The sequence below is a fragment of the Mytilus galloprovincialis genome, chromosome 14, assembly GCF_965363235.1.
Source record: "Mytilus galloprovincialis chromosome 14, xbMytGall1.hap1.1, whole genome shotgun sequence".
NCBI lineage: Eukaryota > Metazoa > Mollusca > Bivalvia > Mytilida > Mytilidae > Mytilus > Mytilus galloprovincialis.
Window position 1 is genome coordinate 64,875,839 of NC_134851.1, and position 14,498 is coordinate 64,890,336.

Genomic DNA, 14,498 nt, shown 5'->3' on the forward strand with positions numbered 1-14,498 from the left:
ACAACTTCATATACACTGTATCGAAGAGTACAGTGAGTACTAAAAATCCGTTTAAAGACTGGCAAGGTTCATTTCCCTAACCTTATTGTAAAATAGACATATCAATAAAGATATACGTTTTAAAGAAAAACAAAGCAATATAGTTTTTATTACTATTTACTCATGAACTAATCAACAACTAATAAAAACTTACAATTATTTAATAGATATACATATAACACGGCAAAACATGTTTCCTGATTAATAAAATCGCTAAAAAATTGATATACATGTAGGTATAGAGAAATCACTAAAACATCTGCACTTATGTATAAGGATTACATAAGGTATGTTTATGAAGTGTTCAATTTTACTCTGTAAGATATAAAATAACTCAGAATTCAGTACGAATAAAACCAACTCATACTGTTGCATGCATCGTTTAAAAAACTTAACACAAACAAAGATCATACATTGTCAGCCAATATATGGTTTTATTGACTCTCATGGTTGCATGCATTTTGCTAACAACTACTCGTTTTCTTTGTGGATCCTGGAAAAGAAAATGTAGAATATAGAAGTGTAATTATTGAAAGTATCCAGTAGAAGATACATACATTATACTATATAATATTCCACAGTGATATCTAGTAAAATCAGTGGGAAGTGGCATGACTTTATACATTAAAGCAATCATTTCAAAGCGTCACGATTGTTTCTGATCAGGTTGTAGTATTCCGTCGATTTTGATTAAAAGAAAAACACAAAACTCCACCAGGACATATACTTTGATGGCTTATGCTACATCTAGAACAATCTCTTAGCTCAAATGACCTCTGGTATATCCAAATACTTAAGCACCCTTAATATTCATTTTTAGGAAATATTGTGCGGTCATAATTTAGTATGGGCGCATGTTCTTTTTTCGCTTCCTTTTTTTATGACAAACATTTGTCTCGATTTTGAAAGAAATAACGAATTTACTATAGGATTAAACGCCTTTTTAAAAGAATTTATTGATGTAAAAACTCGACCAGTTCACTCACAAACACTAACCGAGAGACTTTTATGATATGTTTGTGAATGACTTTGTCAAGTTTATACACATATAAATTCTCTAAAATGGCGTTTAACCCTTATAATTCTTTAACATTGGAGCTAAGGAATATACTTTTACACAATCGTAACCTCTATCACACATCAACTGTATATTTGTGTCATTAAATATGCCTAGTGCATATATTTGTTTGTTAACGCAAATATATGTACTCAATGAAATTTGCTATCTGATAAAAAAAAACACTACAAAAACTCTGATTTTCATTTAAATGAATGTTTTTGTGTTTATTGTTTGATTTACGATTAACGTGCAGTGCAAATAAATGATGTAAACGTCGGTGTTATTACTGCCGACATCTTGTTTACATTTTTTACGAAAACAGGTTCGGTCAATGTCGTCTATAAAAAAAAACCGTTAAGATCAACTACCGGAAGTACTCTCGACTAATCATATCAATGCATTCTCTAATATACAAATCATATTAGAATTATAATACCATAATTTCGATTGATTATAAGCGTGTTTTCTTAACAGTGACATGTTATTTTTAATTCTTAAATTGAAACGATACAACGTCTGCATTAATCAATCCAATAACTGATAAAGCGAACATAATGAAGATGGATGAAATTAAGATCAATATATACATGATATATAAATATATATATACGATTCCATATTTCTCGTCACATCACTGCATGGTAATGCTTGCCGCAGAAAGTACAAGAAACAATCATAAAACCGTTCTTAGTACTCGGAATAAATGTGCCCAAACTTATGTATATGATTTTCCTCTATCAGAACATTTCTATGCATAAGTGTCCATACTATTCCCAGTTCTAGCAGTGTTCTTGTTACTCAACAGAGAACTAATCCACCCATTTATGTTGAATACAAATAATATTTGTTCAGTTTTTGTATTATTTGTTTTCCTGTACACAAGAACAGGGCAACAAGGGCCCTATAGATGCAGTGTGGAGGCCCATCGGCGTGTAGATATGCCCTAGCACTCATTAACCTTGTCCCAGCTATGGGTAAATAGCCAGTCAGATGGGGGTTGATAGCCCAGAAAGGCAATCCATCTAGGAGAGACAACTCTGATACCAATCCTGGTAGATCTTTGCTCGTAAGCCTAGGCCGGCATTCAATCTAGGGGAATGGAACCTCAACTACAAATCCACTGGCCCTCCAGGTTAAGGGGTTGAGCACAAGACTAACTATAACGTCTCATAAAAAAACTCTAGTTACAGAAACCAGACCAGTAAACACACATTAACATGAGACTGAATTGCACGTCGTATACAAATTTACTTAACATATTTTGTTTTGACAGCAGGCATGATGATTGACCTGTATCAATGTGTATTGAGTTCTCAACAAACAAAAATAAGAAGTTAAGCATACAATTACTGTTTAAAACCAAGTTTCACTTATCATAATCTTTCTCTTATTTGTTTTAATAGTTTCAAAATTCCCTGCCTACCTACAACCCTCTGTTTATAGATATGAATACCAACTAATTAAGATGATTTGAATGTGAAGTGCAATATCTTATCAAGATAGACGGGGAATTTTATCCGTGTTTAACAGGTTTGACAGAAGCAATTGTTGTCCTTTAATGTATTATGACCTCATTATTTTGTTACTATGTACTTTCTATTCGTAAAATATTATTGATGATGCTTTCAGGGTAAACTAAACAAATTAGAGTTAAAATATAGTCATTTGAAGTAACGAATATTGTGTCAAGACAAGACGCGTTTTTGCTAGTTAATATTTTTTCCAAAACGTACAAATGTTATATATTTACAACATAAACCATAATCGTGACAATGCTCGAATAGGTTCAGTTGAAGTTAAAAAGAAAAAGTGTCAGAAAAACACGCTGTTGTATTTTAAAATCAGAAACAATTTTGTTTTAAATGTTAAACATGATAAATACTAACACTGACTAATGAAAACACTTATTTGAATCGTTAAATGCCATGCTAATAACAGAAAGTTATACGTTTTTCCACAGAAAAAATGCTCATTTTGACATGGTTGGTTATTATCTTTTACAAAGTAAAAAACTTGAGAAACCTACTTTGCGTAGAATTAGTAGAAAAGAAAACATATTTTATTATAAATGACGTGCAAGGCTTGGCATATTTGATTTGAATCTACGAAGAAACAAGAACTTGTACATACCTTGTGTTTTTGCTGTCATTTGACGAAGTTTTATATTTGTTTCCCTCTTGATCTTCTGTTAAGCAAAAAAAACAAGATGAATATAAGTGTTCCGCATATTTGCTTTCCGTAATTTGTCTTGTTATACATATTGGGGTTTGTATTCATAATCGGTTGTATCATAATTTCCATGTTTAGGCTTACATCAATTATACGGTATAGGTTCATCTCATTGTTGGAAGCCGTATGGTTGATTATAATTGCTATCATCCACTTTATCTTCACCTCGGTGGATAGTTGTCTCGTTGCTCATCACACCACATCTCATTATTTGTATTCACAGTCAATTTTCATTAAACCATCTGTTAAAAGACTAAAGGGATAGTAGGGATCCCGTTAATTTGTTTACCCGCCACAATCTGGATATATATATGCTAGTCTCATGTCAGGAGTGTTGTCTAGTGGTTTTTGACTTCTGCTGTGTTCAATATTTTTATTCGTTCATTATTTACTATATAAATTAAGCCGTTAGTGTCCTCGTTTGAACTGTTAAATGTCATTTTTGGGCTTTGTATCACGCGTATTACTATCCAGTATGGGCCGTACAGTGAGCAATATTTGTCAATCTATGAACAATTATCTTGTGGAGAATTGTCTCAATGTCATTCATTCCAACTATAAACATTTAAATATAATTTTCATTCTTTCTTCAATATTCAGATTTATCAATTATAGAAAATTAACATTTGTTTCGACAAGTTGTTTGTGGTCAATAAAGATATGTTTAGTCTTTTTTCATCTATTTAGTATTATTTTACGTGTATTCATCCACAGCATTCACAATTGACTTCAAAACTACCGAATAGTACTGCATTGACTGACGATAATTGTCTGAACAGTACTGAATTGACCGCAGAGGATCAATCTGAAAATTGGCTGAATAAAAAACATGCCTGAATATTTCTTTAATTAGACATTCTAGATGAGATGCAGATCAAACATAGTATAAGAATCTGTAAAGCTACGGTACATGATCAATCAAAATGGTTAGCTGTTACTAACATCATTGACCAGAGCAGTCATAATTGAAATTATGACTTATTATGCGAGGCATTAAGAACCCTAAGAGCAATATTTTCCGTGGAAGCACCTATACACATTCAAATTAGTAAAGTAGAAGTCAACAAGGCGAGGAACACAACAGCAATGTGGACTCTATAACTATGTGTTCATTTGTTATTCGACAGATCCTAGCTCTAAGAAATAAACTAATACCGTGGATTTTTTGTGTAAAATGGTGCTTTGAAATTCGACAAAATATATCTCCATCAAACTGTTAACATAAAGAAAATAAAAACATTTAAATACGATAATGTTTTTGGTCAAATCTGCGAGGAAAAAAGTATTATTCGTGTCAAAATTATTATTCAAATTAGAACATTAGCGATATTTTTTTGGTTGTTGTGTGTTTTGCTGTAAGTGTTATTAGTTTGCGTCATGGATGTATACTCGATATCCTTTTTTTTTCTTAATAAGAACGATTTTATCATATCAAAAGCAGTTAAAAACGACACTATATAAAATAAAATTAATTGTACACTGACCCTGCTTCTTAGAGCGCTTGTAAGCCAAGTAAGCAATGACTAGTGATCCAACCGCTGCTACAGCACTCACCGCACCTATTATTCCATGAACTACTGTATCCGCTGTGAAAGAAATAATTACATCGATATAAAACTATCAACTATCGGTTTCAAATTGAACATTATAAAAAAAGTGATAAAAATGTATATATGCTAGTAATAAACGTATAGATGACATTGCCAAGAATGAAATAAAAATCACCAAGGAATATACTGATGATGGGATAGTGTACACCTTTTACTCAACATTACATTCCAAAGATTACAGACACTATGAAACAAGAGGACAACATTGCAACAAAAATATTTTTTTGACCGTGTACATTTATATTTATTAATTCGACATATGACTATGAATAAAGGCAACAGTTCTATACCGCTGTTCAAAACTCATAAATCCGTGGACAAAAAAACAAAATCGGGGTAACAAACTAAAACCGAGGGAAACGCATTAAATATAAGAGGAGAACAACGACACAACACCGAAACGCAACACACACAGAAACGGACCAAGCATCAAACAAAATAACACGAGAATAACAAAAAAAATTAATATAACATCAAAACCAAATACATGAATTTGGGATAGACAAGTACCGTGCCACGTCTTATCTTAATATCTTTAAAATAAGAGAAAACAAACGACACAACGTTAAAATGCAACACACACAGAAACGAAAAATGATATAACAACGGCCATCTTCCTGACTTGGTACAGGACATTTTTTAAAGGGGAATAAAAATGGTAGGTTGAACCTGGTTTTGTGGCATGCCAAACCTCGCACTTTAATGGCAAAGTTAAATATAACATTGAAATGACAACATAATATTACAGGACTACAATACAAATAAATAGGAGAACATATTAGACAACGAAAAACATGATTAGTAGATAACAAAAAGCATCAGGTTTAAAATTCAATACGCCAAACACGCGCCTCGTCCACACAAGACTCACCAGTGACGCCCAGATGTAAAAAATCGAAAGTGAAAAAAGTACAAAGTTGTACAGCACTGAAGATCAAAATTTGAAAAAGGTTGTGCCAAATACGACGTTGTTTTTATGCTTGGGATAAGAACATCCTTATTTTTTTTAGAACAATTCATGCTATAGCAAACAGTAAATTTTATCAAATGAATATGAAAGAGATATACATAATGAAACTGAAGTATTAATTAATTACAGAAAAATAAACCCGAATACATAATGCGAAGACCAACACAGAATAGACACATCCGATTCAGTCCAGGCGTCAACGCAATAAATCATTAATAGTTATCCCATAAGGACGCGGTGTGTCAGTGTAAGATCATCCCGATGGCCGGAGGCCAGAGGGTGATCTTACACTGACACGCCAAGTCCGAATGGGATAACTATTTTACATCCCAGCTGTTTTAGATTAGACGAAAAACCATTTTCAATTCATAAAATCTAGTTTAGAACGCCACACAACCATTATAATATACTTTATATATTACTATATGATGTATACCCTTTATGACCCCCCTAACACGATGAGTTGATATCAAACAATGTCAACTCGCCCCACAGGCTAATCGGTCCACACTATATCGCCACTTTATGAAAAAAATCGCCCAACTCTTGTAACCGACTCGCCTAACTTTAAAAAAGTGTAAAATCAAATTGAACAATCAGTCTGACAACTCATTTATTTAACGAAAAGGGTTTAAACCCCACTGAATAAAAGTCTGCCAACTCGCCCCAGTTATAAAAATATCTTGCTTCCTTTAAGTATGTTAAATTTCTGATAGTTCGTATCGAGTCGTCCTGGTGTAGTGGTAAGTGTCGTGGCTTGATATGCTAAAGGTCTTGAGTTCGAATCCCAGCATATACACTGGTTTTTCTACGTGAATTTTGATAGATAGTCCTCTCCGTATAAGTAATTATAAGTTTTATACTGGATTTGACATTCCCGCCAAAATGTTACAGAACAAAGGAAAGCATGCATAACAAAGAAACTTAAACTGGGGTGATCTGGTTGGGGTGATCCGGCTCAGATCACCCCTGTTAGAACAAAGGAGCTGGGATGTAATAAAAATGACGTCACATACGATGGCGAAAAGGCACAAATGTTACGCCACATAAGAACTTATGAAATTTAGAAACAGCATGACGTCACATATGAAAAACTTTAATTCAAAAGTAACATAGAATTAGAAGTGATTTAAGAATAAAGATTATATTAGAACTAAATACTGATATTACATTTAAACACAATGCATATTGCAATTCTTATTAATAGCAATTAACTGTAATATATATATGTATATGTCCAGCTTGTTATGAATCCAACTTCAAACGTAAATTATCGTACAAAATCAAATATAATTAATAAAGGCAGTGATTAATTTTTCTTTCCGTAACACCTAAATATAATAAAAAGACGTCAACACATTTGACAAAATCCGATGAGAATTACAAATATAACATTAAACATTTAAACTAAATACATGAATTTGGGATAAACAAGTACCGAAACACGTCTTAGAGTAATGCGAATTCCCATTCAGCAAAACAGTCACAATCGGGAATAAGTCACGTTTGTTAATTAAAAGATTAGACGATATAATGACAAACCACAATCTACCATGTGGTAAAAATGTCCTAAGCTAGTTTGGTTAAAGACACAGTAAACTGAAAAAACAGGACTGAGTGTTTCAAACTTATAAATGATGACATTTATGAATAAATAGACAAATTTTACACAAACACTCAGTATACAAATGATATCTTTTGATAAAATACATACTGTTGTCTGTGTCATCATCCGAATCATCAGAGTTAGTGTCTGGTGTAACTCCTGCTTTAACTAAAAGTAGATGAAAATGTTTAGAAAAATGATCAAATTTGGTAAATCATATCATTTACTAATTGAGATAAAGAAAGGAATAAGCTCTTCAAATAATACCAATTGGTTCTTCGTGGACAATATTTACTGAGATTAATCAGGCATTATGTTATAAAAAGTATATCTAGTGATAAGCTGTTTACTGATACATGTGATATTTTAAAGAGTAAAAGAAAATTATAGTTTATACATATGGATATATGCATGCATAAAAGTACACACGTAAACTGTTGTTGCAACGGTTTCACTCCGTTTAGAGTAAATGTGATTCCCTAAAGTTGTGTTTGTGTAGCTGTTCATGTTATGTGTCCCTTTTTAAAAAAATTTTTGAAATTTAAACTTCTATAAATATTGTCACCTTATTTGCTTCTATAGTTTTAGACATAGATTCTTCTAGTTGTATGACATTACAAATAGTCATGTTCATGAGTCACACCACACAGAACTCACTTATACCATTTTCTATAGTATAGGAGGTTCGCCTTAACTGTATGTTTTCAATTTTGGTTTTAAATTGTTAAAATCTCATTTGACCTCTTCTCAGTACATTTTTCTGAGAAAAACTAAAAAACAATACATATCTGTATCAATTTAAAAGAATTTTCCCAAAGTAATGCCCTGTCGTAATCAAAAAGTCTAAACATTTCTTCGGTTTGCTATAATAACACCTGATTGTTCGGAACAATGTAGTTCATATTCGTTACAGGACATTTAAAGAAAAAAATGATGGTTTAACGCTACTTGTTGTGTTACACACCATATAAAAATTGTTCAGAATTTTACAACCATGGTCTATTATTTAAATATTGTACAGTCAATCACAGACAATGCACATCAATACATATCACCTTGACGGTTTTCCTATATATGCGTATCTTAAGCATGTTGTGACAAAGACGCCACGAAAGATAAAATATTGACAATTAATAGTCCCACCTGTCAATTTTGCTGGGAAGCTTCTACCGGTACCGACAGAGTTAACAGCCAAACATGTATATTCACCAGTCATCGATTCCATTGCCATTGGAATGATAAGCGATGGATTATCAACGGTGACTCCCATGATTCCAATCGAAGCAGATGAAAGTCTTGTTATTGAGCCATGTATATATCTCTCCCAGTACACCCTTGAAATGGCTGGAAAGGCATTTTTGATAGAACAAGTGAGAGTTATTGTGTAACCAATGCCTGTTAGGTGCGTCATAGATGGAACATCAACATCAGGAATACCTGCAACAATGAAAAGTATTACAATGTTGTTCGTTTACAGTGTGTATAACATTTAATTAAAATTGAATAAGACCTTAATCTTTATTGAAAAAAAAATACCGATACATTTTGCTCATGTGCTATAAACATGAACATTATTTCCTCTATGGCAAATATCCAAAGCCGGTAAAACTAACCATTAGCTTTACTTAATTGATTTTCCGATGGTATGTCAGGACATATTTCAAAGTTCCTCTATTATTATGGAAGACTGAAATAAAAATTGTTTAGAATTTCACAACCTGGTCTATGATTCAAATATTGTACAGTCAATCACGAACAATGCACATCAATACATATCACCCTGACGGTTTTCCTATATATGCGTATCTTAAGCATGTTGTGACAAAGACGCCACGAAAGACAGAATATTGACAATTAAAAGACATATAATAGTCCCACCTGTCAATTTTGCTGGGAAGCTTCTACCCGTACCGACAGAGTTAACAGCCAAACATGTGTATTCATATATACTGCTGAGACATTATCTTACATGCATTGTTGCATGCATAACTAATAAATTACATTGCAGTTCTGGTTAAAATAAATCAAACATATAAACTTGAAGTTAAATGCAGAAGTCTTGTTGATACAAGTTGAAAAAAATATTACCTCCTATAACATTGAGTTTAATTGCTGAACTATAGCCCATTCCAAACTCATTGACTGCAAAACATTTGTAAAGTCCTGCATCCGAATCTGTTGCGTGGATTAATATTAGTGATGGATTTGTAACAGTTATGCCATCAGTTCCAGTAGTCCCAGTATTTATTACATATTTGATACCATTTAATTCTTTCTCCCAGTAAATTTCATTTGCAGGTGGTATTGCGTTCACAACGCATGATATGTGTACTTTTTCACCATACTTCACTTGTAGCAAATCCGCTGTGATACTAATATATGGCAGCTCTAAAATACAGAAAATAGTGTCTAGACGGTTGATAGTTAATAAATGTTTATCAATAATTTAGCACATTTATAATTTCTGAATACTTTGTATGGCCAAAATTAAAGACAGAACATTGAATAACCATAAGTACAAAAATATTATATTGTAAAATCAGACATTACAACATATCATATTAATCATTCTTGATAAAACCTTACCACCGATAACTTCTAAATTTGTGGTTTCACTGTATCCTATTCCGACATCATTGGAAGCTATACATCTGTAAGATCCGTTATTTGATGTAGTGGTTTTTACTATAGTCAGCGATGGTGCATCTAATGAAACTCCTTGCACTCCAGCTGTCCAACTATTCATCACATTTTTCGTACCATTAAATTCTCTCTCCCAGTAAACATTTGTGAGAGGTGGGTTAGAAGTTATATTGCAGGCAATTGTTACGTTTTCCCCGTACTTTATTGAATACCTAGTATCTTTAACATAAACAGTTGGTACATCTGCAATTCAATTGTGGAATAGTACATGTTCAACCAAATAAACACATGGGCAGAAATTACAGAGAGCAACGCATGCAACAAAATGAACTCTTTTTTCTTTTAAATCAGTTTTTTTTTCTCTATTATTTGAAGATTGTGGTACGTGTTTCTCAAAAATAGACATTGTCACCAATGTGATAAGCAAATAGATACAATAAATACTAATATTTGATTTCAATACACAATACACTGATATTCCCCATGTTCAATTGGTCGACTTCATAAAATCATTAAACAGCGCTGTTTCTATACAAATAGCAAACGAAGATTTTTTTTTGGGTGGGAAGGGGTTATAATTATTCTTGTTTTTGAAAAGAAACCAGATTGATTCTATCAGAAAAAAACACTGAAGATGATATTATCAAGATATCTGACTTTTTAAAAAGACAATATCTATTTGTTGAGTTTGTAGGATTGATATATCATCCGCAAGTTCGGTTTAATTGTGTCTCATTGTGCATCCCTAATTTCTTCATTGTACTCGTATGAAGCAGGATTTATTTAGAATCTTTTTAAAAGCACCTTGCGAAATTCTTCATTTCACTTTTATATATATTGATGATGTCCTATTACTTCATTTACGTCATTAAGTACATCTCATACATCATGGTGCACATGAAATTGAGGATAATACAAACAAGACCTGGGCGTCAATATTTCCCAAGACGGACCAATCCTTACTAAAATGTATGACAACTGGTACGATTTTAACATCCGAATGAGATATGATAGTGTTAAAATGATTGAATGTATGTTTTGATATTGAAAACATAAAGGAAAAAAAATATTGAAAACCACAACTGAACTAATAGGAATACATAACAAACTAAAATGTACATAAAAACCAACAAAACGGAACGATAGTTAACAACGGAAAAGTACACAAATAACATGCTAGGTCATAACGTTAAGCGCCAAATAAGTATACCCTTGTTTTACCTCCAGTAACAATAACATTTATTGGTCGACTTTGTCCTGTTCCAATATCATTTCTAGCGTAGCAGGTGTAGGTTCCAGATTCAGACGATGTCACATTCAAAATGGTGAGTGATGGCGTTCTAATGGAACTTCCTGATATCCCGTCCATCTTTTCTGAAATCTTTGTTATGATTCCCTTATTATTGTACTTCCAATATATCTCATTTACGGGATCCTGTTCAGATGAACGAACTAAACAGTTGACGGTAAGTGAACTTCCGTATGTCACCACATACCGGTTTGATTCAATATTTACAACAGGATATTTTGGATCTATAATGGAAACTTACGTATATTATATAAATCATTCTAGTTTTTAGGATAGGATTCTGTATCGAGATCGTAGCAATTACTGATGCATTGATTTGACAATTTTGAGGAAATGACTGCATTAGATTCTTCATCTTCTGTGTGAAACCCTTGACCTAAACTAATTACAGTCCATGGATGGTGAAAACTTCCCACTAACACCATACACCATTACACCATACACCATTACACCATACACCATTACACCATACACATTGCACCATGCATTACACCATACACCATTACACCATTACACCATACACGTTACACCTTATCTTCATACACTTTACACATTACACTATACACCATTCCCCACACGATCCGAAATTACCAATAATGCAATTAAATTTCAAATATTAGGATTAAGATAATTGTTTATGTTCACAATACAAAAAAAAAGATAAAAAGAACTTCGTTTTAAACCAATGAAGTGTCGTATACCATCATTCACACCATTCCATATCGCACATTACACAATCACACCATTCATCAAACACCATTTCACCATTCCCCTTACAACATACACCATAGCACCATACACCTTACACAATTGCATCATATGACATACACCATTACACCATACACGCTTTTTGGTAAAGTTTAAACCATCCAAGGGCTGTATCAAAGCAGAAGGTACTTGTAAATTTTTAAACTACCATTCATAAATCTAGGTTTAAAAAAATCGACATCATCTTATGTAATACACACAATTTTCAGCATAACTGTGAATTGTGCTTACTTATTCTTTTATTAAGTATTTGGTGCTACTATTCTTAATCTTTAGTTATTGAGGTTGTTTAATCTCGAAATGTTGGATTTTGCAAAACAATGTTATAGGTTAAACTACCAATGATGACATGATATAGCGCTCTACAAAGATTCGAAATTCTTTTCTTTCTAACGACAAAAACATCATTTATGTAATCCCCATATGATGGAAGATTTCGTCCCCAATAAAAAGTTATTGATTATTTCTGTGATTTGATTTTTCAACAGACTGTCGATATTCCAAAAAGTACAAATCGCACATTCCTGTAGCATCATTTTTTTTAATTTGTACTCATGTTATAATCATGCGTTGATGCAAAATGCATACCAAAGACGACAAGAAAGGAAAAGAACAATTTTTATCTTCATTTTACACTCATATATATATATTTATGCAATGAATATATCTTGGTGAAATTATGAATTTGAAAGTAGTTATCTCGATATCGAAACAAAATGCCGAGTATTTGATAATTGTACTGGTATAATCATAGCTCTACAATCAACAAAATATTTTAAAGACAAAATAAAAGGCAACAGTCGCATATCGTTGTTCAAAAATCATAAATCGATTCAGAGTTATATCTACAATGTAATAGTCTTAACTAAGAAACAAACATTCTTTCGCCAGAAATTCAAATACTAGTGCCTTCGTCTTACTTGTCTTATTATCTGTTTTGTGCTATGTTATCTTTCAGTTGTATTTTGTATTATCATTGCTAATATAATATAGGTATATAAACATTAAATAAATTGGTTCAACATGTTCAATATGCGTCGTTACTGAAAAAAATATAAAACATCTTACCCCCTAATACTTTCAAAGAAGTGGGGTTGCTTTTTCCAGTTCCCGCAAAATTAACAGCCAAGCATACATACTGCCCTTCATCATCTGTAGTTACTCGGCGGATGGTCAACGATGGTTCAGTGACCGTTGCACCATGTACATTAGTACTAGACCATGTTATATTCATAACTGTACCATGAGATTTTTTTTGCCAGTATACTTTGTAGTGTTTTGGAGAAGAATCAATAATGCATTCTAGAGTCATATCCCAACCATAAACTGTGCTATATTCCGCATCTGGTATTGTAACATTTGGAACATCTGTAAAATGCGATAAAAATATACTACTACTTCGTACTATTGATTTTAAATATTGATGCATTCTATTTTTCTCATATTAAAAATCTATTAAATGATGTGTTCAATAGAAAAGACGGCCCACCCGTGCCCATTCTAGCTATAATCTCTTATTTTGTAAAAATTCCTTATAGTTGCTTATCAGCTTTTGATTGCACTTGCAAGTCTTTTGATTAAACAGAAGAAATTGCATGCCCACTCCTAAGGGGTGGGTAGAGTGGACAAGCTAGAAATTTTGCCCAGCCGCTGACAACTCCCACTGTGGACGGGTGTACAAAGCCAAAATTGAGGGCTAGATATGGATTTCGAGGGCTTATATCGATATTTACCCCGAGGCTAGTAACCAATTTTGACCTCCGGCTATTATTGGCTATGTTTAAAGGTACATATATGTGAAAAAATGTGTGATAAGAATAATTATATCCAAAAAACGAGATTTGTATTCACGATTGCTATATTAGCAGAAGGAGCACATTGTTTGATTTTTATTAATTTAATTAAATCTCTAGCACGAAAGCAACACATAATACCATTCAAACATTCTTTAATATTATAATACATGTAATATGTACGGTTATACTACGGTGTTTTGTTTTAAAAGAGAGCCTTGGAAATAATCCCGTGATTTCTGTTATGTGTGGGCCGTGAATATAAGGTTTTTTAAATGTCCGTTATTTTGCTTTCTTTGATGGTATGTACTGAAAAAATGTGTTTTGTGCGATCGTTGCATTGTTGTGCCCCTTTGTGGTTGACTGATTGGTTTGGATATCTCTTTTTACTAACGAGCTTTGTTTAAACGCCTTTTCATAATCCTTTGTTTTATATTTGTTGTAGTTTTTTTTTTGTGATTGAAGAGTATA

General features: G+C 32.6%; 1 protein-coding gene across 1 annotated transcript; it reads right to left on the bottom strand.

Moving 5' to 3' along the window:
- Positions 1-191: 191 nt before the first annotated feature.
- LOC143059041 (cell adhesion molecule CEACAM5-like) lies at positions 192-11,634 on the bottom strand. Its single transcript, XM_076232518.1, has 8 exons — positions 11,379-11,634; positions 10,101-10,400; positions 9,603-9,902; positions 8,658-8,951; positions 7,623-7,682; positions 4,813-4,914; positions 3,230-3,284; positions 192-532 (listed from the first exon to the last, which is right to left on the bottom strand). The coding sequence occupies exons 1-8, from the start codon at positions 11,524-11,526 to the stop codon at positions 511-513; spliced, it is 1,281 nt and encodes a 426-aa protein (XP_076088633.1). The 5' UTR covers positions 11,527-11,634; the 3' UTR covers positions 192-510.
- Positions 11,635-14,498: the final 2,864 nt, after the last annotated feature.

Bases quoted from the DNA above. Each gene is read 5' to 3' on its own strand.
- LOC143059041 (XM_076232518.1), bottom strand. From the start codon at position 11,526: ATGGACGGGATATCAGGAAGTTCCATTAGAACGCCATCACTCACCATT. The intron at 9,903-10,100 runs GTAAGGTTTTAT...TCTGTATTTTAG, and splicing joins AAATTTAGAAGTTATCGGTG to AGCTGCCATATATTAGTATC. The intron at 3,285-4,812 runs GTCAGTGTACAA...TTTGCTTAACAG, and splicing joins CAAGCGCTCTAAGAAGCAGG to AAGATCAAGAGGGAAACAAA.